The following is a 26579-nucleotide window of genomic DNA, read 5'->3' on the forward strand; positions in this document are numbered from 1 at the left end:
ATTCCGGCAGTTTACTTGCCCTTTTTGCCAGCAGCCCCCCGCCAGAAAAAAGCACAAAACACTAACACACACGATATATCCGAAAAGCAATCCAAAACGCTAGCAAGCGTCGGTTTAAAGCGACCACTAGAAACACCTCTTTAAGAAGAGCTTCTTGCCAGTTTTAAGGGGTCTCCCTGGATCTTGGCACTTGGTTGCAAATGGAATTGCTATTAAAACTAAATTATTAAATTATACTGAGGTATGTGGGTGAGAATGCTCGAATGGACACTCTTTGGACTTGTGTAAAGCAGAAAACAAAGCACTTTCGGGTGTTGCTTGCTGAAATTCTCGACTCGGTCAAAAAAAAAAGCGCGCCCCTAAATGCAGCTAGTAATTTTCATGTAATTCTCAGTGTGGGTTTCTTGTGCAGGACCGAAATTGCTACCGACTTGACCCTCAAAAGGGCGGCCATTAAATGTCGCGGCGACTGGCAACTTGAAGCGCCAGAAATTGCCTCTGTGGCTGTAATTAGCTCTACCCTGTTGGCCCTGATCGCGTGAGTGGCGGTAATCCTTTAGGGCGGGTCAAATGTGGTCGTCGGTTCGCCGGTTGACGTGCCATAACCCGCCAAACGAATCCGGGGTCAGAGGGCAGCCGCTCACTTAAATTTACGGCAACTTTTAAGCCCGTCCCATGCCATTGCGCTTTTATTTTTAATTGCAGGCCAGGTCTACTGGCTAAGTGCTGGCCGATAATGGCTACAAGGCGCTGAAATGACGCCTTCCATTAATCTCGGCAGCAATAATCGGGTTCAGGTATTCATTAAATTAACTTTTTATTTTAAAGAGTAGTTGGTTAAAGAGAGCACACATGTGCAACACCATTTGGCTAATTTGTTACTTAAGATTTGGCCCTCTACTTGACCTTATTTACGGGCAAGTAAGTAGAACTAGGAGCTGCGGCTGCGGGTGGGATATATCCAGCAGAAGGAGCCTCTAATTCGGCGGACACGCTGCCAGTGGTGGCCCGACGCTCATCAATCAGCTGGACCTGCTGCTGCTGCTGCTGTTGCTGCAGTTGCTGATGTTGCTGCTGAATTTTGGTGGCAAAGTCCAGGACAGGTGCGACGCCTCCATTGTGGGAGGTGGAGGAGCCACCCAGGCGCTCATACTCCTGCTGAATGGTGCGCTGCGCATTGAGGGCATCCTCCTGGGTGCGATACTTAACGAAGTGCACCTCCGGCTTGCTGGCGCTCACATGGTTCAGGTTCTGCAGCTGGTTAGCCAGACTGGAGAGATCGCCCTGCTTGGTCAGGACATAGATGGCGGTCTGCTGCTCGGCAGACTGTTTGGCCAGAGCCAGAGCAGCGTTCTCCAGACCCTTATTCTCCGGCGCCCGAATGAAAACCACTCGCAAATTCTTCTTGAGCGAGGCGGCCAGGTCGCCAATGTTTCGGTTGTCCTCAAAATCAGCTTCTGGGGCGGAGTAGGTGAAGAACTCCTTGTTGAACTCGGTGTTCACAGGGGCATAGTTATTTCCGAAAGTCTGAGAGGAACCAAAAGATCCACCAGAGAGAGAACCACCGGAGATGGAGCCTCCAGAAATAGAACCACCCGAGAGGGAACCTCCAGAAATGGATCCTCCAGAGATGGAACCTCCTGAGACAGAGCCACCAATACCTGCGCCATAGTTGTAGCCACCCACATCAGCCTGAGCCACTGCCAAGACAGCTAAAATCTGATAAATGAGAGACCAACATTAATACAAACATTCAAAATCAAAAGCACCACTTAAACTTACAATAAATCCACGCATATTGATGGCTGCTCTCCAAACCAATTTTCGCTTGAGTCTGTTAACTAGTTGGGCACGCCGGGAGGTGTAAGCTGTTAATGCTGCAGCCCATCTGGCAGAGGGGCGTTTTTATAGGCAGGCCCAGGGCAAGTTCAATATAAGATGCAGATTTCCGAGCTGGAACCCAGCGGGTGTAGCCCATGCCATTGAAACTGATCCAATAGCAGTACCAATACGAAAACCAATACCAATACCCGTTGCAGGTGACGCAAAACCCTGGAACTGTATCCGCCAGCATTAGTTTGCATAAATTCAAAACGGTTTGCCAATTTCGTTCGGCAACGAAATGCAAAAACAAACCACCACGGAACTGGACGTTGGTAGGCCAAACCAAAAATTATGGGCACTTAAGTGGAGCAATGCCATTGCGATTTGCATAGCTGGTTGTATTTAATAAATGGCTGTGTAGCCGCGAAAAAGGAAGAAAGCTAAACAAATCAGTTATATTATCCACAAAATTCTGGAAACAATTGGCCAAATTCAAAATTAATTAATGCCATCCATATATCACACCGGCAGTGGAGACTGGCTATGAAAGATCACAAATCAATCACTAATCGTACAGCGACTCTGTCCACTGACTGTCCACCGTATCTGATTTATGGTCATAACTACGATTTCGTAAATACGCTGGCCAACAACAGCAACAAATGGTCAGCACACAAAAAACGTATTTATGCAAATTAACCCCATGTCGTTTGTGGCATTTCTGTGGTTTAGGGTTTCGTTTTATTGTTTTTTTTCTTGTTTTGGTGTTTCAATTTGCATATTATTAGGCATTATGATAGCATTCATTGTGGAATTGGATATGCCTGATACATTCATTCATTGATTGCCCAATTGAACGCCAAACCGCACGACTTGGATGCATACTTTCCGGCTAGCCGTCAATGTCTGTCAAACTGTTCTGCCGGTAATGAACTTAGCCCCGATGTCTGGATGTCCGGATGTTTGAGACCTGCGGCCTTTGCCATCGAAACGCAATCAAGTTAATTACGGAAATATGCATTTTTCAAGCCAAACATGAACATGCAACTCCGTGATTGACGATAAATGCCCAATTAAGCCAATTACGAGCGGTTTGCCGAGGGCAAATTCCACCCCCAGTCGCGTGCAACATGTGTGGCAGCCACTGGCTTTGCAACTACTTTGTAATAATTTGATTTAAACTAAATTATCAAATTGTTTTTCCTAATTGAGTGGGTTAAATGTTGAATGATGGCCATAGACTGATCTCGTAATGAACAATTTTCCGTTTGATTTGACCTCTAATTAGTTGGCCAGCCCAGGTGGAAATGCCGTTGGCAAGAGAACACGCATGCAATTAATATAAACAGTTTCAGGGGCACTTAATAAAGTTTTCGCAGCACGCGAATGCATTTGCATAGCAATGCCAAACAACTCGTTCGCTGTCTGCCATGTCTCCCTCTGGCATTTTGGCCCTATTTTTGTTCCGACTTTCTGGAGTGGGCGGTGGAGGTGGTGGCACTTTATTGTGCATAAATTATTCAATGAACCGCATGCCAGGACGAGTCAACGACGACAAAAGAAGCGCTGCTGTCAGTTATAATTTCACACGCGTAACAGATGCCGTTGTCAGTTGTGTTCGTGGTAATGGAGCAAGGTTTCTAAGGTTCCTGCCACTGGAATTTCCTGCCGGCCTACACTGCGAGAAAGTAAAGACTCTCTGGAACAAAATCAAAAATATTTCTGTAAATTATAATTAAAAAACTAAATTTGTTTAATTTTATCATAATAACTTAAATATTTTTAAATTAATTTTATTTGATTAAATATATTGACATTTTAATTCATTGGTCCTTCCATTATTTTAGTTTGGATCAATTTTTATTCATATTTTATGAGATTGTATAAAAGTTTTCTATATGAACTGAATACGAATAAGAAGTTCCAGGCGCTGTCAATTTAATTTGTTTAAATTCTAATGGATTTTTTTATATAAAAAAAAGTTTTGTCTCATTATGTTGAATTTATGGTTATTAAAAATTCCCACAGTACACAGTTGTTGGCGAACCAAGTTTTAAACTGGTCTTCACTGCCCACTTTTGTGCGCGCGCGCATTTGAGCCGTAAGTTAGACACTTGTTAGGTCGACATCAACTTGGCATCGCTGCCGATGACGAAACACTTTACACCCCTGAATATTTAATACAAATTAGCCGACCCTGGGCAATTACTTGGCAACAAAATTTGCATGCGTTGCGCCATGTAATTTTCACTTCGAAGCGGGGGAGTTCGACTGGTTGGGTTTTTGCACCGGGGGCTGGGATTTGATTTCGGCCAAGAGCTCAGGCATTGCAAAGTTAGCCCAGCCGAAAGTTTTGCTGGTAATCTTTTTGCTTTCTTTGCCATTTTTCGTTGTAGTTGTTTGCCCGTTGTTGCCAACTTGCGGTTTACCCCAGTTCCGGTTTCCGATTTCAAGACCTCCTTATGGCGGCATAAGAAATTCATGGTTTTGCACGTAGCCCTTGCGCCCACTTAAGTTGCTTTGCTTGTTCCAGCTAAGTGGGTTGATGGCGAGCCGAATGCTCTCGTCTGGATTGGAAATCCTAGTGCTGATTTAATAGAGCAAGAAACTAAATTCAGCTAAATGGAATGTTAAAAAAGAGTTAGCAAGTAAATAAATGGTACAAAATAATGTTTGTCTCGATCTGGTCCTAAACCTTCGAATTTAAGCCCTTCGCATCTCAGCTCATTCAGTAGATAAAAACCTTGTTATATATTTTTTATGTCAACTGGTTAAATCCTGTAAAAGCTTTTCAGCAGAAAGAAGAATTATATTCCCTTTAAAATGAAGAAAAAATGTTAATGAGTACTTAATCAGCTTACGAAATACAGAGGGAACTCCATTAATTGTTAATTTTCTGTACCAGCAAAGTGGGAAGCAAAGCTATATTTGACGGGAAATTGGGACCTTGGCAGCACTAGTTTCGATTCTGTTCCCGACCGCTGTGTCTATCATAAATTGCTAACAGGTTTTGTTGCGTTGGCGTCGAACGCCTTCAGCTCGTTTGCCTGCGTTGGCAAACGAAATTAGGCTGCGGTTTTTGCGGCGCGGCGACACATAAATATTCCACAGCAGAACACAGAACGAAACTACATGACTTATCAATTAATTAGGCGCATTTCTCAAATTATCGCCTTGGGTCGGGCCGAAAGCCTTAAGGCGGTTTCGCATGTCAGCGACGAGTTAAGACATTCCGTAGTTCCTTTCGAGGGTAAAGTGGAGTTTAAAGTGTCATGCCAGACAGTAGTTTCATAACTTGCACACACAATATTTCAGGACGAAGACCAAGAACACCGGGCCCCGCATTTCCGTCTGATTTGAATTGCTCGGCAAGTTTGTTATGTTTTGAACTTGAGCTTCCTGCCCCGGGTGCTGATGCTGTTGTTCCTGGCTGTTTTGCTACTTTGCTGTTTTGCCTGCAATTTCCCAGCTCCTCGCCTTGTTTTCGCTACCGGTGGCAGCGTTTCCTGCGAAAAGTGCGCTGCATAGGGAATTTTATTAAGACAAGTGCAGCAGTGGAAGTAGCTTGGCAGTAACAGTAGCAACAGCTCCGTTGATGATGCCCTAGCTGCAGCTGCTGTCATCAGCCCGTTGGGCCGGCAGATATGGAGCTGTCGAAGGCTTATGCGGATGTTGTGCATTTGCCCCCGGTTTGGCCCTGCATTTGTTTGTTCTGCTGGCATAACTGGCTTACTGCCTTACTACCCATGCCCATTCCCATGCTGTTGCCTGCCAGTCGCTCTTGTTGTCTCACTGCCACTCGATATTGTTTAAGTTCCTGAGGAGCTCTTCTACTGGCAATTGTTTGCCCTACGTACGTGCCAGAGTTTGCACTGCATACCCTGATCTAAAAAAAGTGAATAGTTTTTTTGAGCCAAAGCATTTTGAGTGTACCAATGTAACGGATTATCTACTTTATATACTAACCATTAAACAAGATGTAATATTATTCACTGCAGAGCCTCTATGAAATCTACTCTTCAAATTTCTCTTACCACCGTGAAGTATTGCTAGCGCATCCAGATGTCGCCCTGCGCTTTTCACAATTTGCATGGCATTTGCCCATTTTCCCTCCAGTGCCAAGTGCTTTAGTTGAGAGGAAGCCTGGGTATGCCGAAACACATATAAACTCGTATACAACGGAGAAGATTGAAAGAGAAGCAAACACTCCCATAGAAAGGAACTTTTTGCTGACACCTTGCTTTATCTGTACAAGTGCCTGTGGCAGTCGTATCCTTCGTCTGTAACTCAGACTCTTGCTGCCAGTGCACTTTTAGCCAAATATTATTTAAATATAATTCTGCTTACATTCTACGGCATTTACTTTGCCATTTGCATAAGCAGGCAAGTCGGCAGCAAGGACGAGTGCTATGCAAATTGAATAATTGTTTAAATGAGACGAAAATTAACGCTTTGCACTCGATTTGCAAAATTCGATTTTGCCACAGATTTCTATAAAACATAAAAGAGGGCCATAAACTAACAAAGATGACAATTGGTTTGGCAGCATTAAACTTTATGGCCTCAAGTGTTTGCCGGGTGTGTGTGTGTGTATGTTTTCCTGGTTCAGGTAATCTCGCTGTCATTTTGAATTTGTAATAAAGCAACATGTCGTTCGCCACACACGAACAATCCCGTAGTAATTACAGGGGACGGGATGTGGAAGCCAGCTGAAAAGCCACAGAGCTTGCTTCATTTGTATGCCGTTCAGGCTTCTTATCAAATATGAAGCAAAGTCGTAAAAGCTAATTAGACTCACAATGTGCGATACGGCTGAATAATGCAAACTAATCAGGCCTTAATGCAGGCAAACCATTAGAAAGCCTTACCAATCAGCAGAAGGGCAGGAAAAGTCTTACTCAGATGCTCTCAATAATCTCTAAATTTTTTGTGGAAACCAAATGAGCCATCTCGCAATCCAGGGGCCATTCAGACTTGCCAAGTTGGTTGTACGGTTATCAATTACTCAGGGGCTTTGCGGACAAAATGAAGACGGCTCCCATACCCATTTGGCATTGTATTGGAATCAGAATCAGATGTGCGTGCCCTGCATGTGGAAGCTTCTCCTTCTTGCCACTTTCACTTTCCCTTTTCCCCACGATGGTTTTGCGTTTCCCGTTCACGCACATCAATCATAAAATGCAAATATTTACGATTTTATTTGTGTGCAAATTGCCCGGCCCGGGCACATTAAACCCAGACTGCCGACACTCAATCGAGTCCCTTTTTTTGTATTGCAGGAACAGCAACCGCAAGTACCGTCGCCACATAAACGAGAATGCGCTGGGCATCATTCGCAGTACCCTGAACAGCGGTGGCTTCGGTCCGCAGGCGCCCAACATGAACAAGGAGCTGGGCATCCCGTCGAACGCCGGGCCCATGAACCAGCTGGCAGCGGGCTACCAGAGGCCACTTTCGCATCCCGGCGGCGGGAGCGGAGTGGCGGCAGCGGCGGCCGCCGTGACCGCCGCCCAGCAGGAGAAGGGCATGTACAGCATCAGCCAGATGAACATCGACCTCACCGAGGAGCACGTGGGCGGCAGCAGTCGCATGGAGATCACCTGTCTGTCAACCATCCCGGCGACTGTGGGCCAGGGCGAGCAGTACGCGGACTACAAGACGTACTCGGTGAAAGGTGAGTGGAAAAGTTGGTGGAAAAAAAAGGCCCAAACTTCAGTAGGCTATAATTATTCAAAATATATAGTTCTTGAGAAGTTGAAGGAGTTCTTAATACTTAAATGGTTTTTTGTTTAAAATTAATTAATACAAACTTATTTGTAAAAAAATTTAAATTCATTAAAGCAGATCGGTACCACATATATCAATTGGTTTTTCGCAATTACTTAAAAAGTTTTCTAAAAGTATGCAATGCAAAAAAGATTGATTGTATATTCTTACCGAATATAGCCCGCGAATTTTTGTACTCAAAATATATTGTTCTTCTCAGCACATTTTTAAAGAATTAAACCAATCTTAATGTATATACTGAAACTTCATTTTATGAGTCTGATTTAATAAATTCTAATAATGATACAAGACTGATAATGTTAAAACAAATTTGTAATCATGTTATACATACAAGAATGAATTTGGTTGCTAACCAAATACGTTTGAAACATATTTTTTAAGCAAAGGAAAATTATCTTTTTAAATAATCAATGATTTCAGAATTGCGTTACCTTTATTTTTTGTGCCAGTGCACGGAACGGGTGCGTGATTTGCATTAATCTGCGGACTACATTGTGTTCGTTTATTTGTGTGCATATTTATTTTATGTCGTGTAATGCTATGCAAAGCAAATATTTGTTTCGGTACACACACTCGCCTGATATTACGGCCATTGAGCTCATCAAAAATGTCCCCCACGCCACAAAATTATGAAATGGAAGATGGAATCACGGATGAGTTTTCACAAAATAAATTAGTATAATAATGCGACGAGGCATTGTTTTTTGCCCTACTGTCAGAAAGCGAAACCAAGGAGGAATTTTAAACAAAAACCAATGCGGTCCTTTTCTAAGCTGACAGCTTAAGTATTTTGTCCTTGGACTTGTTTGCCGAACTGGTGTCGTACACAAAAAAGGGGAATCGTATGTTTGCCGTTTTGTCTACTTTTAATTTTCATTTACTCCACCTCTTAGTGAGCGGAGAGCAGGCCAAACAAAGGTTAATTTATATTTGTCGGCTTTGTTTGCCTACGAGCCGGTTGTTAACACTAAAGTCCCAGCCAAGTCGTTGAGCCCCCGTTGTAAATTGTTCTGAATTGTACGAAATAATTTACACATTACCAGGCCCATGACTCACGACGGTCGTTGGTCGTCCTGCCTGCTCCCTCAACCCCCCTTTCACCCATCGTCCTTGGCCGGCGGCAGCTCCGTTGTCTTTCGACCTCTTTGCCGGCCGAGTGGCTGCCAACTGTCACTTGAACCAAGGGGCGTATGCGTGTTATTTATGTTGCGTGAAGTGCGTCATTTGTTTGGGCCACTTCGCAGCCGAGAATGCTCCATTCTGTAATTGTTTCTTATGCCGCCCTCAGGGGCTGCCATCAGTTTACTTATGCGAAAACTTTTCAGCGCTCAAGACTATACCATGCCACTTTTGGTCCGATCATCTTGGCGACCTTTTCTGCGGCTTCGTGCCTCGTTGTCGGCGGTAAACCATTTTTGGCTAGATAACTTGTGGGACTTATCACTGCTCGGCATTTATATATTTGACAAGGCGAACTTTGCTTTGCAAAATGATTCGCTCTATCCTTGACCTTTCATATTTTGTTCTAGATTCAATGCCATTCTGTTTGTGCAATTAATTTTGATTGCGGTGAGATATTTATGTACAGAATAAATAGATTAATAAACATAAGATCTTAGACACTGGTCAAGACGTTTTTAAATATAACTAATTGTGTTTGGAAAGCATTATATACAAAACTAATAAAATGTAGAACCTTTTATTTCGAAGCAAATGTAATTGAATAACCTACAGCAATCTAGAGATTCGAAAATATGCATACCCCGTACATATTGCTTTTCATTTAACTGAAAATTTATGAGATTCTCTCTTAGATTAGATAATAAGATTTCCTGGACGAAACAAACTTAATTGAGTAAACTACAAAAACCTAGAGGTTGAAAATATTCTTTGCAAACTTGCATACGTTAATTTTAGGTATTTTATTAAAAGCTTGCCTTTATTAAAATTTCTAATATATTAGTTTGTTTATTAAGCTAGAATTTGCTGAGCCCCACTTTGAGATAAGATAATTAGATCCCCTTGACCTTAGCAATTGTTCTTCATTTTACTGTTTACCAGACTGGGCAGAATACTTACCTTTTCAACTAATTTTAGCATTTTTAATCACATTCTAAAGCTCTGTACATTTTTTGGCTTTTTGCAGTTGAGGTCGACCGTCATTTGGTCTCCACCACGTCGACGGCTCCGCCGAGCATCGGAATGGCGGCGCTGGGTAATGGAAATGGACATGGCAACGAGACTTCCGCCGGGCGGAGGGCTCATGGCTCGGTGGTGACGCACTTGTGGTCGCTGGCACAGCTCCTGCTGCTCGTCCTGCTGCCCCTCAGCTATTAAAAGGGTGCGGGATGGACAAACGGGACGCACTGGAGAGGAGAAGACCACCGACATACTCCCACAGAAGGTATAGTTAAAGCAAAACCAAGGACAACCACATCATCGCCATCCCATCAAGGACAAAAGCGGCTGCAGCAAAAACAGCAGCATCGGAAAAAAAAACCAAGTTGGAATTTTTGTAAATTGTACACCGCATTTTTAATCTGTTTCCCAAGCATGAGCTCGATCGAGCACGTAAATTAGTGCAGCCCAGAAAAGGGCAAAAACTCAAAGGACTATAAGAACATTTTTAGCATTTGTGCTCGCCTTGGTCGGCCAATTTAAATAGTTTACTTGTAAATAACTGCAGATGACCGAGGGAAGCGGGCGGGGATATTCTTTTTTTTGTATGGCCGCAATGCCAAAGAGAAATGTTTGTAATTAAGTTGCAGTCGGTCGGGAACTGGGCGAATGCCTTCAGTCCGGCCAGTAGCCATTTTTTGTAGCGAATGAGAATTTTGTATAGCTAATTGGACATACGTTTCGGCAGAGGCGACTGCAACTCTAGACAAAGAAATCCAGTTTTTTGCGCTCTCCAAGGTCAGTGCGGTGATTTCCCTTTTACCGACCTTGTCAGAAGTTTTGGGCCTAGGAAAGACCCGTAGATATCCAAATTGCCGCTTTGTTTTTAGGCGTTTCAAAGCAGTCGCTACGAAGCTAGTACCTAAAACACATGATCTTAGTGCAGTAGCAAACCAAAACGAATAACAAACAAACACTCAAAGGAAACATATTTTTTACGGTATTGAAGCGCTTGGGCTTGTCATGGATAGGGATGTGGCAACTGAGGGTAGGCTAAGATTAGGGCAAATGAATTTAAGCGCCAGCAGCAGCAAGCTAAATACGAGTACCGTGCCCCGAAACCCGTACACGTACCAACGTACCCCTGGAAATAAAACGTTTAAATGTAAAATAATTAGACAGTTAAACCAAGAAGCTTACAGAAACAATCAGTGTTGAAAACATTTTGAGAAAACCAAAACAAAACGAAACAAAGGAAGGCGGAGCAAAAATAGCACGCAGAACCCAAACGAAAAGGCGTCGAAAAGGCGCCATCTGCGGCTCGTGGTGACCCCCAAAATGGGAAGGGTCATCCCCGGAGGTCTGGGCTGGTAATGGGTTACCCCGGACCCACTCCGTTCGACATTACGACGCTTATTTATTTATTTTCATTTGGACCCTTAATTTTCGGTTCGTTGTGTGTAAATGGTTATCGTTGCAATGGATTGTTTTAGTGTGTAGTTAGGAAAATATTTGCCGTTGCCATTAATTGTTTTCGCTATCGTTTTATTTTTCCAGACGGTTAAGGAGCGGCTTAGTCGCAGTCCCTAACACAACGTACGTATGCATTTTGTGAGTATTTAGGAGGATTATTTTCAAACGCGCTTTATGTGTCTATGGCTAGCAAACCATTTTAAACACGTAGCATAACAATGTAACTATGTAAAGCAAGATGATAGCAACCACGGACAACCCGGCAAAGTAAATATATGTAAAGCAATTAGTGGACTAGTCTATACTCTCTAAAAAAATATATATATTAAATGAGCGTCTGTAATGTGTGTGTAATTAGGCTTCTATTTTTGACTTCTACTCGACGGCGAAATGCAAAACCAAACATAAATTTAGTAATACAACTAAGCCTGCAATGTTCTCCTACAGTTTGAACAAGCGAAATCAGTTAAAACAAACCATTAACAATTAACAAACAACAAACAACAAATAACAATTACAACTGCAAATTGCGAAATCTTGCCACAGTTGAAACATTTTCCAAGGGTTGTCCTCATTGTGAGTACATGTAGTTTCATGGCCAGCGAGAGCTGAAGCTGACGAGAACACCAACCGGATAATGCTTAAACGAACTACAACAATTTTTTATAAAAGAAATATACTTAATTATGATAACGGTGACATCACGTATAAATAATTGAAAACAAAGTTCATATTATGTATGAAAATATGGCTAAAATGTCTTATGCAGGTATTGACGTCTTCCTATGCTACGCTGTCTATTATTAACAGAAAAAATTGATTACATTTATAAATTATACATTACGAATAGGTGTGCATGCAAATTTACTGATTGCATACACTAAGAACTAAATAATAAAATGAAAAAAAATGACAAAATATTAACACTTATACACAACAAATGAAAATGCTTTAAGGTTAATCAATAATTTATTCCTGTTTTAATTCAAACCCGTAGACTATAAAGTTTCAGTAATGATATGATTATAGTATGCTAATTTCAACCATCGTTCGTTTCTGGATAATTTGATTTAAGTCAACCATTCCGGGAGCTATTTCCCAACTCGTTATGGGCTTGTAAATCACTCGTACTAGTAAATGTTTCCCACCAATCTATGAACAAATGCAAACACCCCTCAACGCATTACACTCGCCTACACATCCGACGTTTTCTCCCGAAATCATCCACTCTTTTCTTCTCTATTTGTCTGTATAAATATGCAAACTGCGTGTTGTCTACATTTCAGTCGTCTGTTGTCGCAGCATATATCTGCATGAATATGCATAATTGGCCAAAGACTTGGAGTCACTTTATCCCAGTCATGTCGCTGATTATGAGCCATGCATTCTCTATCAAGCATATAAATGTGTATCTATGTAAAAACTCTATATAGGTGTCCAGTGCAAGTGAAACGCGAAAGGATGATATTTATATGGATGAAGTAATAGTACATTAAGTGTCGCAGCAATTCGCAAAACATATCATAAGTGTTGTAACATTTTCGGATCCTCAAGATGAGAGCCCAGCCTCTCAAGTCGGAAGCCAATTAACATTTTTCATGCTTAGCATATGGATATTTATGCCGTTTAATTATAATTGTCTGCTAAGGCCTCTCCAACCAAAAAAATAAGTATTGTCTTGGGTGTTTAACAATCTGGCATTCCAGTTCAGGTTGGAGGTATGTTGACATTATAATAAAATGGGAGCGCATGATATACAAATGCACACAAAACACGAACATTATATTTGAATGTTGTATTTTGATAGGTCGAAAGTATTACGATGTCAGATTGCCAGACAAAAAGTTATTTTGTCCGGGAATCTGCCGCGCGGCTAACTTTATCATTTCTCTCACATCAAAATCTTCCAATCACACATATCATTGCGTATTGAACAAAAACATGAAATTATACAAGATATATATTGAAATTATGTATACAACAAAACATAAGAAAAACCCGTAAAAGGTGTATAAAAGATATATTTATAGAGAAACGGCATGTTTATTAATTTTAGACACTTACACCACAAAAAGCTTTAACTTTTTGTTCCCATTGTTTATCGAACATGAATATAATCAATCGCCTGCACAAACACATGGATTTGTGTGTAAAAATATTTGATATTGACTTCAGACTAATTTGAATTTCCCTAATTTGTATTGTATAAAATGTTTTATGGACTAAGAAATTGTCTAGATAAATAGCATTATTGAGGCTATTATTGATAACTAAATATTGGAGAAACCCCCACAAATTGAACTCGAAAAACGTAACGTAAATATTTATTTATAGATACAGACATACCAAGCGTGCGAAACAATTGTAAAATTTGCAGCCTATGCTAGTCAAATGCAAAAATGCAAAATAAGTGTGGAATATGTGTATTATTATTATACTAAGCCACGATTATTAACATGTACACTGTCGGAGCTGAGCAGCAGAGAGAAATAAGTGTAAAATTTAAAAAGTGTAAATTACCAAACGAAGAAAAACAAATTACGATTACAACTCAACCCAAATTATGGCGCCTACTGCTTGGCCAATCTACTACACTGAAAGAGATATACAGCATATTAAATATACATACAGAAATACGAATATTTGTGGTAAAGAGAAAGAAACTAAAAAATAAATGTTGAAAACAAAAGGCCAAAAGCGTTTCATTTAAGGACCAGTTAAGAAGCACACGCCCCTAAAAGCAGGCCGTGCAAACAAAAGACCCAAACCAAAAAAAAATGGTAAAAGTAGAAAAACACAACGAAGTGGTTGCCATACAAAAAGGTAAGGGACAGGATGATGAGTTTCGGGGGTCGGCAGACAGGATTTTGCGGCCGAGAAGCGCACACAAGTGCGTTAAACAAACTTGCGTAACTTTCCGTTTGACGAATATCCTTTTAATCCTTTTAAATGTGCAGGGAAATTGAAGGAGCCCAAACAAAGGACACATAAGGTCAGAAGTCTCAACGAACACAGAGGGGGACGGGTGCAAATGGCCTGCAATAATCAAGGAAGGGATAAACTGAGGAGTTAATGGCGAGAGCGAGTCAAGGGTATCACGGCCCTAAACCTCGTCCGACGAACAAAGCCCAAGCCCAAGTCCGAGACACAATGGCCGAGTATTTTCTTTTTCCCATCCAATCATGTCTTGCCCTGTTTTTGTCCGTCCCAGGACACCGCAAAGGTGCAGCGAGCCCTGCTGCCTCATTACCGAATCAAAGCCCCAGTACACATCACGGGGGGCGTGGCTGGATGGGGCTGAATGTGGGTGTTTGTGTGTGTCTGGTGACAGATGCGAGCTATCGATTCCGAATTTGTGTGACAGACAGGACATCAGGATACTAGATGGCCAGGGGACACTCGGAAGGGGGGGGAAACGACAACATTGCATGGAAATGAGCAATTAACGCCTGGCCCATCGTTAGTCCGGACCAATCTGTCCAATCGACGAATCAACAGATTTTCTGTGCGGCCATCAAAAGGGTATTCCTTCTCTCTGTCTTGATTAAGGTATAAATATTAAATTAGCAAAGGGCTGCCCCAGCTACTGCCACTGATCCTGCCTTTGCTTTTGCCTTTGCCGCTAATGAGGCATTGCTGTGGCAAGTGAAGGAGTCAGACAGGATGTGGTTTGTTAAGAGGCTCGTTCGCTGCTTAATTATACATGGCAGCGCCCAAAAGTCGACTAATTAATATGCCGCAGTCGAGCAGCGGAGAGTGGCCCGGTTAATGAGCCAAACTCGCAGCATGTGTGCCAAGTTTCGACAGCCAGTGAAGCGTCGTCTGTTTGTTTGTTTATTTGTAAGTTTGCCAACATTCCAAGGGAATGAAGTCGATACCGATGCCAATGCCGAAGCCGACCAAATAACTCAATTTTCATAGAGTGGCCCGGCTGCAGAGCTCGCGGGAAACACCAATAAACACTTTTTGCAACAAATCCAAACTATACGGCTACAACCACGGCTGCAGCAGCAGCGACAGGCGAAGTAAAACTTTTTGACAGCGACAACATGGCGTACAACTGCCAACTGCAAATGCACTTGGGTGTGGCCCATCCTTTGACTTGGATTTTAGCCGAGTTTTTGGGCTCTGGGTACCGGCGGTGGCGGTGGCGGTGGCAGTGGCTCATTGCCACCTGCATGGGCGAGTGGCGCGGTTGCCAAATTAACAAAAGCGAGCAACTTTGTTACTCGCGCTGTGTGCAAAAACAATGGAGTCGGCAGAACTGTCTCAAGCACATTTCAATTTGCGCTTAGCGAAACAAAGTTGCTGCCTGCATGCGGACAAATGTCAAAATATTTAGTTGTACAACGAAACTTTCCCTCCAGAAATTGAAAAGAAATATTGGTTAGCCCGTGGGACCGAAAGCGAATGCCCCGATTCTGCCAGCGGAGCCAAAACTTTTGTGCTCCGAGTTATATCCGAGTAAAAATGTGAGTGTGTAGCAGCTATGGTTGCATTGTTTGCCGTTTTGGTGTTTCACTGTGTTGCTGGCTTACCGCAGCTGTCAGCTGGCGAGATTGAAAGTGGCGCTGTATTTGCAAATGTTTCACTAAAAACAGCTATTTGTATTTGCCTTTCCCCTCTCAGCCCTTGCTCACAAAAAGTGGCTTTAGTCTGGACCAAGAGAGGGTTAGTTGAAGGAGCTTTTGAAGCACTTCAATAACAGCAACCAAGCCTAAAAGCCTGCATTGGTTTTTTTTGCATCTTCACTGCTTAGGTGTCAACGGGGCGTATACGCAACCTACGGAGCCTTGACATTCCTCTATCATTAATGAGTTAAAATACTCTTCAAAATAGGTAACGTTAGTTCTGAAAAATACTCATTCTTATAACTTGTATGAAATTATTGATCCTAGAGGCTTATTTATTTTGCTCTTATAATTTGTTTATTAGGATTTTTCAATTTTTTTTTAGGTTTTTATCAACTTTAGACGGGGCGTATACACGAGTTGCAAACAACTTTTATAGTCACTATTAATGACAGTTATTACATTCTCTGTATAGAGGGTTCAATTATTGCTACCAGCAATTTGAACAGCTTAAAAGTAAAAGTGAAACCCTTTAAATGTAGTATGAAAAGTGTAGCTCGTTGGGCCAACACAAATGTAATATATGTTTGCATTTTATAATTCCCCCTTTGTGGGTCCTTTGATGGGTGTCCTCCTCTTCGTCCTGCTAGGGCCTTTCAGCTTTGTGGAAAGAAAAAAACGCTGATATCTCTGGGCGTCAAAGGGAGGGCTTTGCACGGGCGACACTCGAGAGTGCCGTGAATGTCGTTTAAATAATTTATTTTGTGCGCTCAGCAGGCTGCTCATTAACACACAAACACACACGGCGACTTTGCGCTCGCACTATGTGAGCTGGCAGATGTGGGTTGGTTGGCCCACACGCACAGGACACGCACTTGGCAGCCTCGTCGTCGTCGATTCGGTCGGCTGACTGCTGCATATCACCTTAATTACAGGCAGCAGTCTGGGCGCAGTCAGACGGCAAATGGCACACAAGCTAACAGCGTTTATGGTGGCCCAAATTGCCAGGACCCCCCGCATCCCTGGCATATTGTCGCTATCGTTACGCCTTAGCGATTTGCCACTGTACCACAGAGAGCAGAAGAGCAACGGATTCAGTTTGCACTCGACTGCTGATAAGCGTGCGATTCCTGTAGGGGAACAAGTTCATACACACACACACACAGAGGAGCACACATCCTGATGGCCATGAATATATGCACCGTTGAGTTGCGTTTATATCGAGCTTATGTTACGTATAAGTGAAATTTAAGGACTCCACTCAACAACGTTGCAAATCCTCAGCATAGTTCATGCCGGCCCGGTGGTTTCGGGCCATGTGTGCTGTCATCTCGCATGATGAGTTTGCCTTCTACGGAAGCAGGAAGCCATCAAGGAACACACACACACACACTCACACACACACTTCTACTCACGCCCCTCAAAAAAGGATACACAATCATACTCAATGAGTGTCGTCAGCTGGCAATACACAGATCAGCACTGGAATTGGTGGCAGCTTTCACCTGCAACAGGACGTTACCACTTATACAAACCACAACTGGCAGAGGGCTCACTTAATAACCACCAGAGATGGGTATTGTCAAGGTGAGTGTACCCGTAAACTGGTTAGGTGCTTAGTTCCTGCACACTAGGCCTTAAACAAACCAAAAACTGGCCAAATTCATATTGCATTTTAGCTACATAAACACTTACATAGGTTTTTTTTAATCTTAAAGGATATTAGTTCACGGATTTTTCAGAAACGGTGTGTTTGCATTTATAATAATTTATTGAACTTTCAAAAAGATTTTTACTGAAGTATTTTAATTATTTTAAGTCCCAAAATAAAGTGGTTCTTAACCAAATGAAAATACATGCAATTACCATATTTGCAATAACATTGTAAGTCTCCTAACTAACTTAATATAATAGAATTCTGCTGATAAAAAGAATTGTTCTTAAGTATACATAGTAAGGTATGATAAATATTGCAGCATTAACTTCATATAATTCTTGATACCTGGTACCTCTTCCCTGTTTCCCATCTCTAGAGGACGCCCATTCTAGGCCCGTTCACAATGAGCGGACGGGAACTAGAGCCGGGCCATTGTGCAACCACTTCATTTCGATTCTAATAACTCCAATTACGAATGGCGGTTGGGATAAAAGCGCTGTGAATATGCCGGGGATTCCATGAGTGTGCGGTCGTTTCACTTCCCTGGCGGCAATATGAGTGGGCGTCGTGTGTGGGTGGCTCAACTTGTTGCTGGACTTTATGACATGCCAGCCGCTTTATCCAGGCTATTATTTAGGGATTTTATGTGAAAGGACAACGCACGACTGCACAGGCACCGGCACAGACACAGACACAGACACAGACGGCACAGCCAATGCCGGAATTTGGCTGGCAAAACGAGTAGACTCGCACAACGGAACGAGGTTCGGTGACCGAATCCTGCAATTAGGCTGCAAATGAGTTTTCCACTTCACATCGAGAATTTGTCAGCAAAATAAATTTTTATTTCTCTACATGGACACTTAAGAGCTAGTTAAATTGCACGTGATGTGGAAGTGGACAGGTTTTCAATGCGATTGGTTAGGAAACGTTACCGTTGGACTTTCTTCCTTGAAAACATTCACTTCAGGCGGAAGCGACGCAGAGTGGGTGGCAGGTAATCCTGGCCAGCCACCACATTGGCGGGCAGATAATCCGAGCTGGGAGCCGAAACCGAAACCGAAGCCGGAGCAGCGACGCTGGCGGGGAGCACAGCAGGCTGGGTTGCCTGGGAGGCAAAGTTGAGGACGGGGGCACGACCCTCGTTGGAGATGCGCGACACGCCGGGCAGCTGGTTGTACTGGTTTTGGATGGCCAGCTGGGCATTGGCCGCATCCTCGGGAGTGCGGTACTTAACGAAGTGCACCTCGGGCTTGTTGCTTGAGCTGGTCTTCAGGGCGTTCAGCTGCTTGGCCAGGTTGGACACGTCCGACTGTTTGGACAGCACATAGATGGCGGTCTCCTGCTGGGCGGACTGCTTGGCCAACTGAAGGGCGGCCCGCTCGAAGCCCTGGTTCTCGGGTGTGCGGATAAAGACCACGCGGAGGTTCTTCTTCAGCGAGTTGGCGATCTGCTGGTTGCTGACCCCCTCATCGAACTGCTCCTCGGGGGCGCCATAGCTGTAGAACTCCTTCTGGAACTCCTCGACGAGGGGCGCAATCTGCGGGGCCAAGGGGGCCGACTGGAGGGGAGCCTCAATGGGCTGGGAGAGCACCGCCTCGCCACTCTGCACGGGTTGCAGCAGCTGCTGGGGTAGCTCCCCAATCACCTGACCTTGACCAGCTTGACCAGGCAGGAAGGACAGACCTTCATCGGCATGGCCCACCGGTTGGTAGTTGTAGCCCAGCTTGTCTGCACTGCAGCTGGCAGCGAACAGGCACAGAAGCTGTAAGGGTTAAAGGTTAAGGGTTAACTAGAGATCAGCCATCCTCAATAAATCCTCAAGAGACTTACGATAAAGGCGCGCATGTTGATTGGAGATGTGTACAATGGGAGCTGATTGGGGGAACTAATACTGGAAGCTCAGCCCAATCCGGCTTTTATAGTTGGAGACAAGACACTGCACCTACCCCGCCCACGATGAAAAGGCCCAGTTTTCGGCTTCAGAGAGTTCCACTGTTTAGGAACGACCTTGTAATTCGATTTCGATGCTAGTCGATCGTCATTAAAATGCCCCATCGTTTAAATATGCAAGCGTATTCCCCGACCTAGGCCTATCGCCCGTCCGCGATCGTTTGTCTTGGTTTTGATTTAAATGCACTCGGCGATGGTTATAAATATGCATGGCCTATCCGGGACTGCGATTGCGAATGCTGCTGCCACATTATCTAATTGATTTGTGTTGGCTGCGACAGGCCATAAAAAACAAGCGGAGGAGAGAAGCCAAAACGGCAGCCACTGTGTTGAAATGCTCGGAAAATAAACAGCTACTGGCTTTGGCTTTGCCTTTGCCTTTGGCTTTGGCGATCATATCTGGCGGTGGTTTCTTTCGCTGGTCGCCACTTGCCACTTGCCACTTGCCACTGGTCGCCGGGTTGGCCAGCTTAAGCCGGTAATTATAATTTTTCATAATATTCCACAAGCGCTGGGCTTCTGGCTGCGCACGGGACGAAAACGTCAATCTTTTTCGACGGTTCGGTTAATGAAGTTCTTTAACTAATTTAAACTTTTTCGGCATCGTTTGATGGCCAAGGCGAAATAAGGAATTTAAATTGTGAAATGGCAGCTGTGCGGGTCGAAGGGTCAACAAAAATACGAGAACGTAATTACAATTTTCTTTGGCAATTCTTTAAGCTGCTCTTTGAATAATTTGCTAACTAAAAATGGGATTTGGCATTCATAATTGAAGTTATACTATTCCACTGTTGACTGCTGAAATATTTTCCATATCCTTTATTACTATAAGTTAAAGGCATTGTTTTACAACATTTTTTTATATTTTTCAGGAAGTAAAAATAAATCTGAGCATTGAAATTAAAATAGATATTTTAAAATAATAAGATAAAGAACCAGAAATGTATGTCAAATGGCTATTAACTAAAAACTTTTTCGAACATTTCTAATTTAATTTCAATAATATTTAGTGCACGATTTATTTCGGTTTTTTTCTGGGCCCTGGTCTTATTTTCTAGGATTAGCCAGCATTTGGCTACTCATGCTGGCTATTAGCTGCTTACCAAAACTCTCACCAAAGTTCGCTAAAATTAAGGGGAGCCAGGAAAAGCAAAAGCAGCGCCAAACTGCGCCCAATTTGAAGATGGCAGGCCAAACAAGCCAAGGGCCCCGAAAACGAAGAAAAGATTGGAAAACACGCAAACTTGGCAGCTGCTGGATGGAATCCGAGAGACTTGGACCTTGGACACACCTGTCCCGGAATTGCAGCAAGTCATGAGCAGCCTGAGGCGAGGAACCAGGATTAAAGCGCTTGGCTCCGTGCAGCCGGTTGGAGATACCGCGAAATAAAAAAGAGACCTGAGAGACCTGGAGAAATGGGGGAAAATGTGGAGAAAATGTGGAGAAAATGTGTGGAAAACAGGGCAGCAGGGTAGAATAGAAGAGCGGCAGCTTTGACGTGACTGGCAAAGTTTTTGGCAGGCACCGCTAACGAGCCCAGGATCTCATGTTGCTCACAAATGCTGAAACTAAAACTTGCTCAACAGATTTGCACTGGCGGTAGCCTTTTTAAGGCTGCACTTCGCCGTGTCACATGGCACTGGCACTGCCACTGGCATTGGCAAGTGTAAGTGTGTGTTTGACCTTTGACACTAAAACAATTTGCAAAGCGAAATGATGTCAGCGCCAGTGTCCTGTCTATTTCGCCATCCTTGGCAGCCTTGTTGCCTGCGTGGTGGCGTAATTTAGTTGAAACATTCTTAAAGTACCGCCTTGGAAAGGGGATAGCGATTCCCTCCCATGTGGGAGGAGTCGAGCTGCGGGAAAACTCCGCGCGCAGCTCATTAAAAAGTTTTCCAGCGACAACGGCGTCGGCGACATTTGCTTAAGAAAACATTTGAGGCGCTGGCGGCGGGGGTCGGTTACCAACACCTTAATGATTATCTAAGAGATACTTTGAAGATTATCCTGAAAGTGTGGGCCAAAAACTCAGAAGTAAAATGTTACGCTCTTAGGTTGAGTAATTAATTATTCATAATGGAAAGCTATAGATAAACAGCCACCTTCGACCAGCTCACCAGCCTCGCCATAACAATTAAATTTAAATTAAATTTGTTTACAAAAAGTTGGCATTCTTTGTACATTGAGTTATTTATGAGCAGCTCACTGAACAAATAGCTGCAAAGTAATAATCACCCAAAAAAATGAGTTTGACAAAATTGTTAAACATTAATATTAAAATATAAGTTTGCCTTAACACTGGCAAATAACTTAAATGCTGTCATTAACGTTTTAACAAAATATCGAAGGCTTACAAAAAATGTACCCACTGAATTGAAAATATCGCATACAAAAGTGAATTTCTGGGGGTCAGTATTATATTGTGATTAAAACCAAAGGGCAATTTGTTGTTTCTGTTGATGTAGCAAATTATTCAACCGTTTTTCATTGATTAACTAATGAGCAACCCACTGACTAAATAGCGGCGAAGTTATAATCACCAAAAAAGTATGTTACTAAGTTGCTAGAAATTAATATTAATACAAAACCATCAAACTAATAATTAAAAAAAACTCTAATAAACAGCTTAAATGCTGTTATTAACGATTAATTCAAATTCTGAAGGCTTACTAAAAAAAGAGTTAGCCACAAAAAAATTGACTACATTGAAAATCGAATTAAATTGGATAAATAACGAACCCAAAAGTGAATTTCTTGGGGTCAGTTTTAAATTGTAATTAAAACAAAATGGCAACAAAAACTGTAGTAAATAATTCAATAATTTTTCATCATTTTTTAATGAATACTCTATGCCTAATTAGTAAGTCAAAAGTTTCCACTCATAAAAATTATACAGAAATAGTTCAATAATTTTCACTAATTAGCATTTAATTTAATTTACTTGTAAACAATCTTTGGCACTTGGCACAACTAAGCCCTTATTTAACTAACGTCTTTTTCCCGGTGGCAGATAGTCCCGGAATAACGCCTGCAATTTGGCAGTCTCCAGTTCGGTGGCCTGTTCGTGGACTTCATAGTCGGCGCTGTCTTTCGTCCGGATCTTAAAGATCACGGGTGTTTCAGTTGTGGGCTGTGGGTTCAGTTGCAGAACATGCGCCTTTTCAACGGCATGGTTAATACTGTTTCCCGGCAGCCGGTCGTAGTCGCTCCGCAGAGCACTCAGAGCTCTGGTGACATCCGCCGGAGTTCTGTACTTGACAAAGTGCACCGAGGGTTTCTCGGTGGCCTGCTGCTGAATGGCCGCCTGCTGTTGGGCCAGAGCATCTGCATCCGCCTGGCGGTGAAGCACGAAGATGTCCAGTGGATTATTGACTGCCAGTTGTTTGGCCGTCAGCGAGAAGAGATTGGTTTCCGGTGTGCGAATGAAGACCACCTGTTGCGGCGGGGAGAGAACCTGGGCCAGTTGCCTGGCTGATTGCCAGGGAGCAGCCTGATCCTCCTCCTGAGGAGCATCATAGGTAAAGTACTCCGTGGCCAAATGACGTCCAGGTGCCACATCACTTCCAGCCGGTAAGTAGACATCGCCTAAGCCATAACTCAGGCCCAGAAACAGCCAAAGAAACTACAAGTACTAACAGATATAATATCCAGTTAAAACCACCTTTCTGCTTACCAACTTACCAGCAAGGAGTGCCTGGCTGTGATACTCCGCACCAGCTGATTTTTTGCCATTTTTACCGCTTGAAGCGTCGCTCGGTTATAATCCAGTCCCAGCAACAAAACCATCCTTATATACGACACAAACAAATAGCAGTTCGAAAGCAAGCTGACTTCTCGGCCGCAGCGTTTCTCGTTATGATTTTATTTTATGTCGCTTTTTGGCATTTGTTTTACTCCATAAAAGATTTCTGCAAACGTTTGCTCTGGTTTTCTGCGTCTGTGTTTGCTGCCTGCTCCGATTATCCATGTTAATGTCGTTCAATTTTGAAATGCAAATTTCGGGGGCTTGCAAGACCCACAACAAAAGGCACAGTGTGTGGTTGTCCGTTTGACCCGGGCCCAGGTTGAACTTGAATTTAATTGGCATAAAATTTACAAATGAGCTCCCCATTTGAATTAGTTATAAAATATTTTCATATGCTATTGGGGCGCCATTGTTGTCGCCTGTCATAGTCGAAGCCATTTGTTTTGACTGCCAACGGTGGCCCCTGCCGATTACTATATACACCTCCGCAGCTCTACTTTCACTCATGATTGCCAGCTATTTTTATGGCCCGGCATTTTATGGCTACTGATTTGTTAATTTACACGTCACATTGATGTTTTTGCCAGTCTCTTACTCGTATTTTCCTGAGCTCAGGCTGGCATCTCTGATAAGCTGCTTACCGAAATTAACAACTCCAGCTGAGATCGAGCTTAGTTGAAGAAAACACAGGTGGCCTTTCATTGATATTTCTTGGACTTTATTGGCAGCTACAACTAGTTAACTTATGGCACAAAATTTAATGTCTTAATTTGGTTGGTTGGGCACTATTTAGAGCCGCAGGCGTTTGCCTGGTTTCGAGGTAAGGTATGATCTGGAGGAACCCACCTCCGTGGGAAAGACCATGCGACTGCCAGACCTACGTCGCTCATTGGCTAGAAAATCAAAGCGTCTTGATCTTGCTGAGCGAAAGTCCACGCTGGCCTCGTTGTTGTAGCTGGCCGACAGATCCTGTTGAGCTTCGGGAACAGGTGGGAGGTCAATCTGTCCCACATTTGAGGCTCCTGCTGCATTGTAGCCCTGCGAAATGGAGGAGTAACTGGGCAAGGGCGGCAGATAGCCCGACTGCGGTTGATAGGCAGATTGCTGAGGTGGTTGAAAATAATCTGCTTGGGAAGCTGGCGAGTTCTGCTCGTACTGCGGTTGCTGCTCCGGGTAGTAGCCCAAGGAAGATGCCTGCGATGACTGTGGAGTCGCTGCTCCTCCGCCGTACTGCGCCTGAATGTACTGCTGGGCCTGGGCAGCCTCCGCCTCCGTCCTGTACTTGACAAAATGAACCTGCGGCTTGTGCTTGTGATGCGCCTTCAAGGCGCCTATTTCACTTGCCAGTTCGTGGGCATCCGTCTGCTTGTTAAGCACATAAATAGCCGTCTTATCCTCAGTGGTTTGCTTGGCCAGGGCGCTCAGGGCACCCACCACCGCCTTGTTCTCGGGCGCCTTGATGAACACCACCTGGAGGTTCTTCTCGGCAAGGGATGCCAGTTTGGTTTCCACTAGGTCAGCCTCCTCCGCCGAATCGTAGGGTGCCTCAAAGGCATAGAAGTGCTTGTGGAAGTCGGCATTCTCCTGGTAGTGATTGCCTGGTTGCGCATTGAACTTCTCCTCAGCCAAGGCAGCTTCATTCCCATAGCCATGAACAGCTGCTCCGTAACTATTCTGCTGGTACTGGTAGCCCAATTCCGCCAAACTGCCAGCCAACAAAGAAAGAAACTGGGACAAACTCTATAAGCATATGCGAAGTTTGGCCAAATTCCAGGTAAACTCACCACTATTCCCAGCATGATATAAGCACGACGAAGAGCAAAAGACATTTGTTGCCCATTCGCAAGCCGCCAAAGCGTTTTATAATTTCTGGCCCTCAAAAGTGGTCGACTTAAGATAACCAAATGGGGACAACCACCCGCCTTATAGGGTAAATAGTTCAATGTCGCCCCGTATTTTGGGTTACAAAATTCGCGATTCCCACAAGCGGATTACAACACTCGCGTATATTAACAATATTTTATTGTGGAGACATTTTGAAATTCGAAAGATTTACAAACTAGGCAACATGGAAGCGTAGGAATCGTTGATGGGGTCATGGGTCAGCAGTTCGATGCCCTACTGGCGGAATCGCAGGACGGAAGAGGGCAGGTAGGAGCTGCCGGGAGCGGAGGGAGCGGCCACTTGGTGGGCAGCTGGCTGCGAGGCGAAGTTCAGGACGGGGGCCACGCCTCCGTTCTGGATGGTGGAGGATCCGCCCAGCTGGTCGTACTGCGACTGAATGGTCTGCTGGGCATTCACGGCATCCTGGTTGGTCCTGTACTTGACGAAGTGCACCTCGGGCTTGTTGTTGTGGTTGTTGCGGATGGCGTTCAGCTTGTTGCTCAGATCCCCGATGTCGGCCTGCTTGTTCAGCACATAGATGGCGGTCTCCTGCTGGCCGGCCTGCTTGGCCAGAGCCACGGCGGCGTTCTCCAGGCCAGTGTTCTCGGGTCCCTTGATGAAGATCACGCGCAGAGCGCGGTTCAAGGAGCTGGAGGCCTGCTCGGAGCCGGCGGGTTCGTTGAAGTCCTGCTCGTCGGCGGTGTAGGTGAAGAACTCCTTCTGCAGCTCGGCCTGGGGAGCGGCATAGCTGGTGGCCACGGGAGCGGAGGGAGCAGCCTCCGGGGCGGCAACGGGCACATAGGTCTCGGCGGGGGCATCCTGGCTGGCGGCCACCGCGGGGGAGTAACTCGATCCCGAGGGAGCAAAAGAGGTGGCAATGGGCGCCGAGGCAGCCGGCTGGTAGTTGTAGCCACTCCTGGCACTGGCAACAGCCACAAGGCACAGAGCCTGGAAATATGAGAAGAAAATCAGAAGGATCAGCTTGAGTCCATCATCTTTGATTATTGAAGAAGAGTACTTACAATAAGGACGCGCATCTTGATGTGTGTGTGTTTGGTCGGTGGATAACTCCGCTCGGATTGCTGGATCGAAGGCAAGTATGTCCAACTCCACGACGCCCACGTCTTTTATGCGAAATCGCTGCAGTTTGCAACTCCACGTTTTTTTGCCTTTTTGCCATAATTTGGTTTTTTAATTGGTTGTCTTTGGTTTTGCACCTCATTCCGAGCAGTTTGCCCATTGCTCCTTCATCAGCCAATCTACAACTTGGCCAATTCCCATTCGCCTTTTGTCACCGCTTGTTTTTGCTTTACCCGACTTTTAGTAGCCGTGTTATCTATTCATTTTTGCTGTCTTGCGGTGTTATTTTATTTCTGCTGAATCACTGGCCAGCGAGCATAATTTTTTATGATTTTTCTAAACAAACTTTTCTGCTTATGCTAATCGGCCGTAGTGGGTGCTCTTGAAAAGAGCTGTCGTTGACCACTTTGGCTCTTTGTTGTTGGCCATTTGGCTATTCGGCCATTCTGTTATCACTCATACATTATGTATGCCCCGTCTTGGTTCC

General features: G+C 44.0%; 6 protein-coding genes across 7 annotated transcripts in view; 1 reads left to right on the plus strand and 5 right to left on the minus strand.

Moving 5' to 3' along the window:
- Nucleotides 1–13891, plus strand: part of LOC128264128 (uncharacterized) — a 39502-nt gene extending 25611 nt beyond the window's left edge. For both annotated transcript variants that reach the window (XM_052999481.1, XM_052999489.1), the window contains 2 exons: nucleotides 7104–7498; nucleotides 9758–13891. In XM_052999481.1, coding sequence (XP_052855441.1) covers nucleotides 7104–7498; nucleotides 9758–9948 — 586 coding nt within the window. In that variant the 3' untranslated portion in view covers nucleotides 9949–13891. The remainder of the gene's footprint in view (nucleotides 1–7103; nucleotides 7499–9757) is intronic.
- Nucleotides 793–1893, minus strand: LOC128264141 (keratin, type I cytoskeletal 10). Its single transcript, XM_052999503.1, has 2 exons — nucleotides 1783–1893; nucleotides 793–1719 (listed from the first exon to the last, which is right to left on the minus strand). Exons 1-2 carry the CDS (start codon nucleotides 1795–1797, stop codon nucleotides 898–900), a joined length of 837 nt encoding a protein of 278 aa, XP_052855463.1. The 5' UTR covers nucleotides 1798–1893; the 3' UTR covers nucleotides 793–897.
- Nucleotides 13892–18250: 4359 nt separating the features above from the next.
- LOC128257894 (uncharacterized) lies at nucleotides 18251–19361 on the minus strand. Its single transcript, XM_052989142.1, has 2 exons — nucleotides 19264–19361; nucleotides 18251–19195 (listed from the first exon to the last, which is right to left on the minus strand). The coding sequence occupies exons 1-2, from the start codon at nucleotides 19276–19278 to the stop codon at nucleotides 18392–18394; spliced, it is 819 nt and encodes a 272-aa protein (XP_052845102.1). The 5' UTR covers nucleotides 19279–19361; the 3' UTR covers nucleotides 18251–18391.
- A 2879-nt stretch (nucleotides 19362–22240) lies between these two features.
- On the minus strand, nucleotides 22241–23128 carry LOC128263756 (uncharacterized). Its single transcript, XM_052998913.1, has 2 exons — nucleotides 23065–23128; nucleotides 22241–23005 (listed from the first exon to the last, which is right to left on the minus strand). The coding sequence occupies exons 1-2, from the start codon at nucleotides 23113–23115 to the stop codon at nucleotides 22370–22372; spliced, it is 687 nt and encodes a 228-aa protein (XP_052854873.1). The 5' UTR covers nucleotides 23116–23128; the 3' UTR covers nucleotides 22241–22369.
- A 730-nt stretch (nucleotides 23129–23858) lies between these two features.
- Nucleotides 23859–24957, minus strand: LOC128264822 (uncharacterized). The gene is made up of 2 exons (XM_053000517.1): nucleotides 24913–24957; nucleotides 23859–24856 (listed from the first exon to the last, which is right to left on the minus strand). The coding sequence occupies exons 1-2, from the start codon at nucleotides 24955–24957 to the stop codon at nucleotides 23918–23920; spliced, it is 984 nt and encodes a 327-aa protein (XP_052856477.1). The 3' UTR covers nucleotides 23859–23917.
- A 205-nt stretch (nucleotides 24958–25162) lies between these two features.
- Nucleotides 25163–26247, minus strand: LOC128266499 (uncharacterized). The gene is made up of 2 exons (XM_053003070.1): nucleotides 26035–26247; nucleotides 25163–25960 (listed from the first exon to the last, which is right to left on the minus strand). The coding sequence occupies exons 1-2, from the start codon at nucleotides 26047–26049 to the stop codon at nucleotides 25247–25249; spliced, it is 729 nt and encodes a 242-aa protein (XP_052859030.1). The 5' UTR covers nucleotides 26050–26247; the 3' UTR covers nucleotides 25163–25246.
- Between the last annotated feature and the right edge of the window lie 332 nt (nucleotides 26248–26579).

This window comes from Drosophila gunungcola, chromosome 3R, assembly GCF_025200985.1.
Source record: "Drosophila gunungcola strain Sukarami chromosome 3R, Dgunungcola_SK_2, whole genome shotgun sequence".
Taxonomy (NCBI): Eukaryota; Metazoa; Arthropoda; class Insecta; order Diptera; family Drosophilidae; genus Drosophila; species Drosophila gunungcola.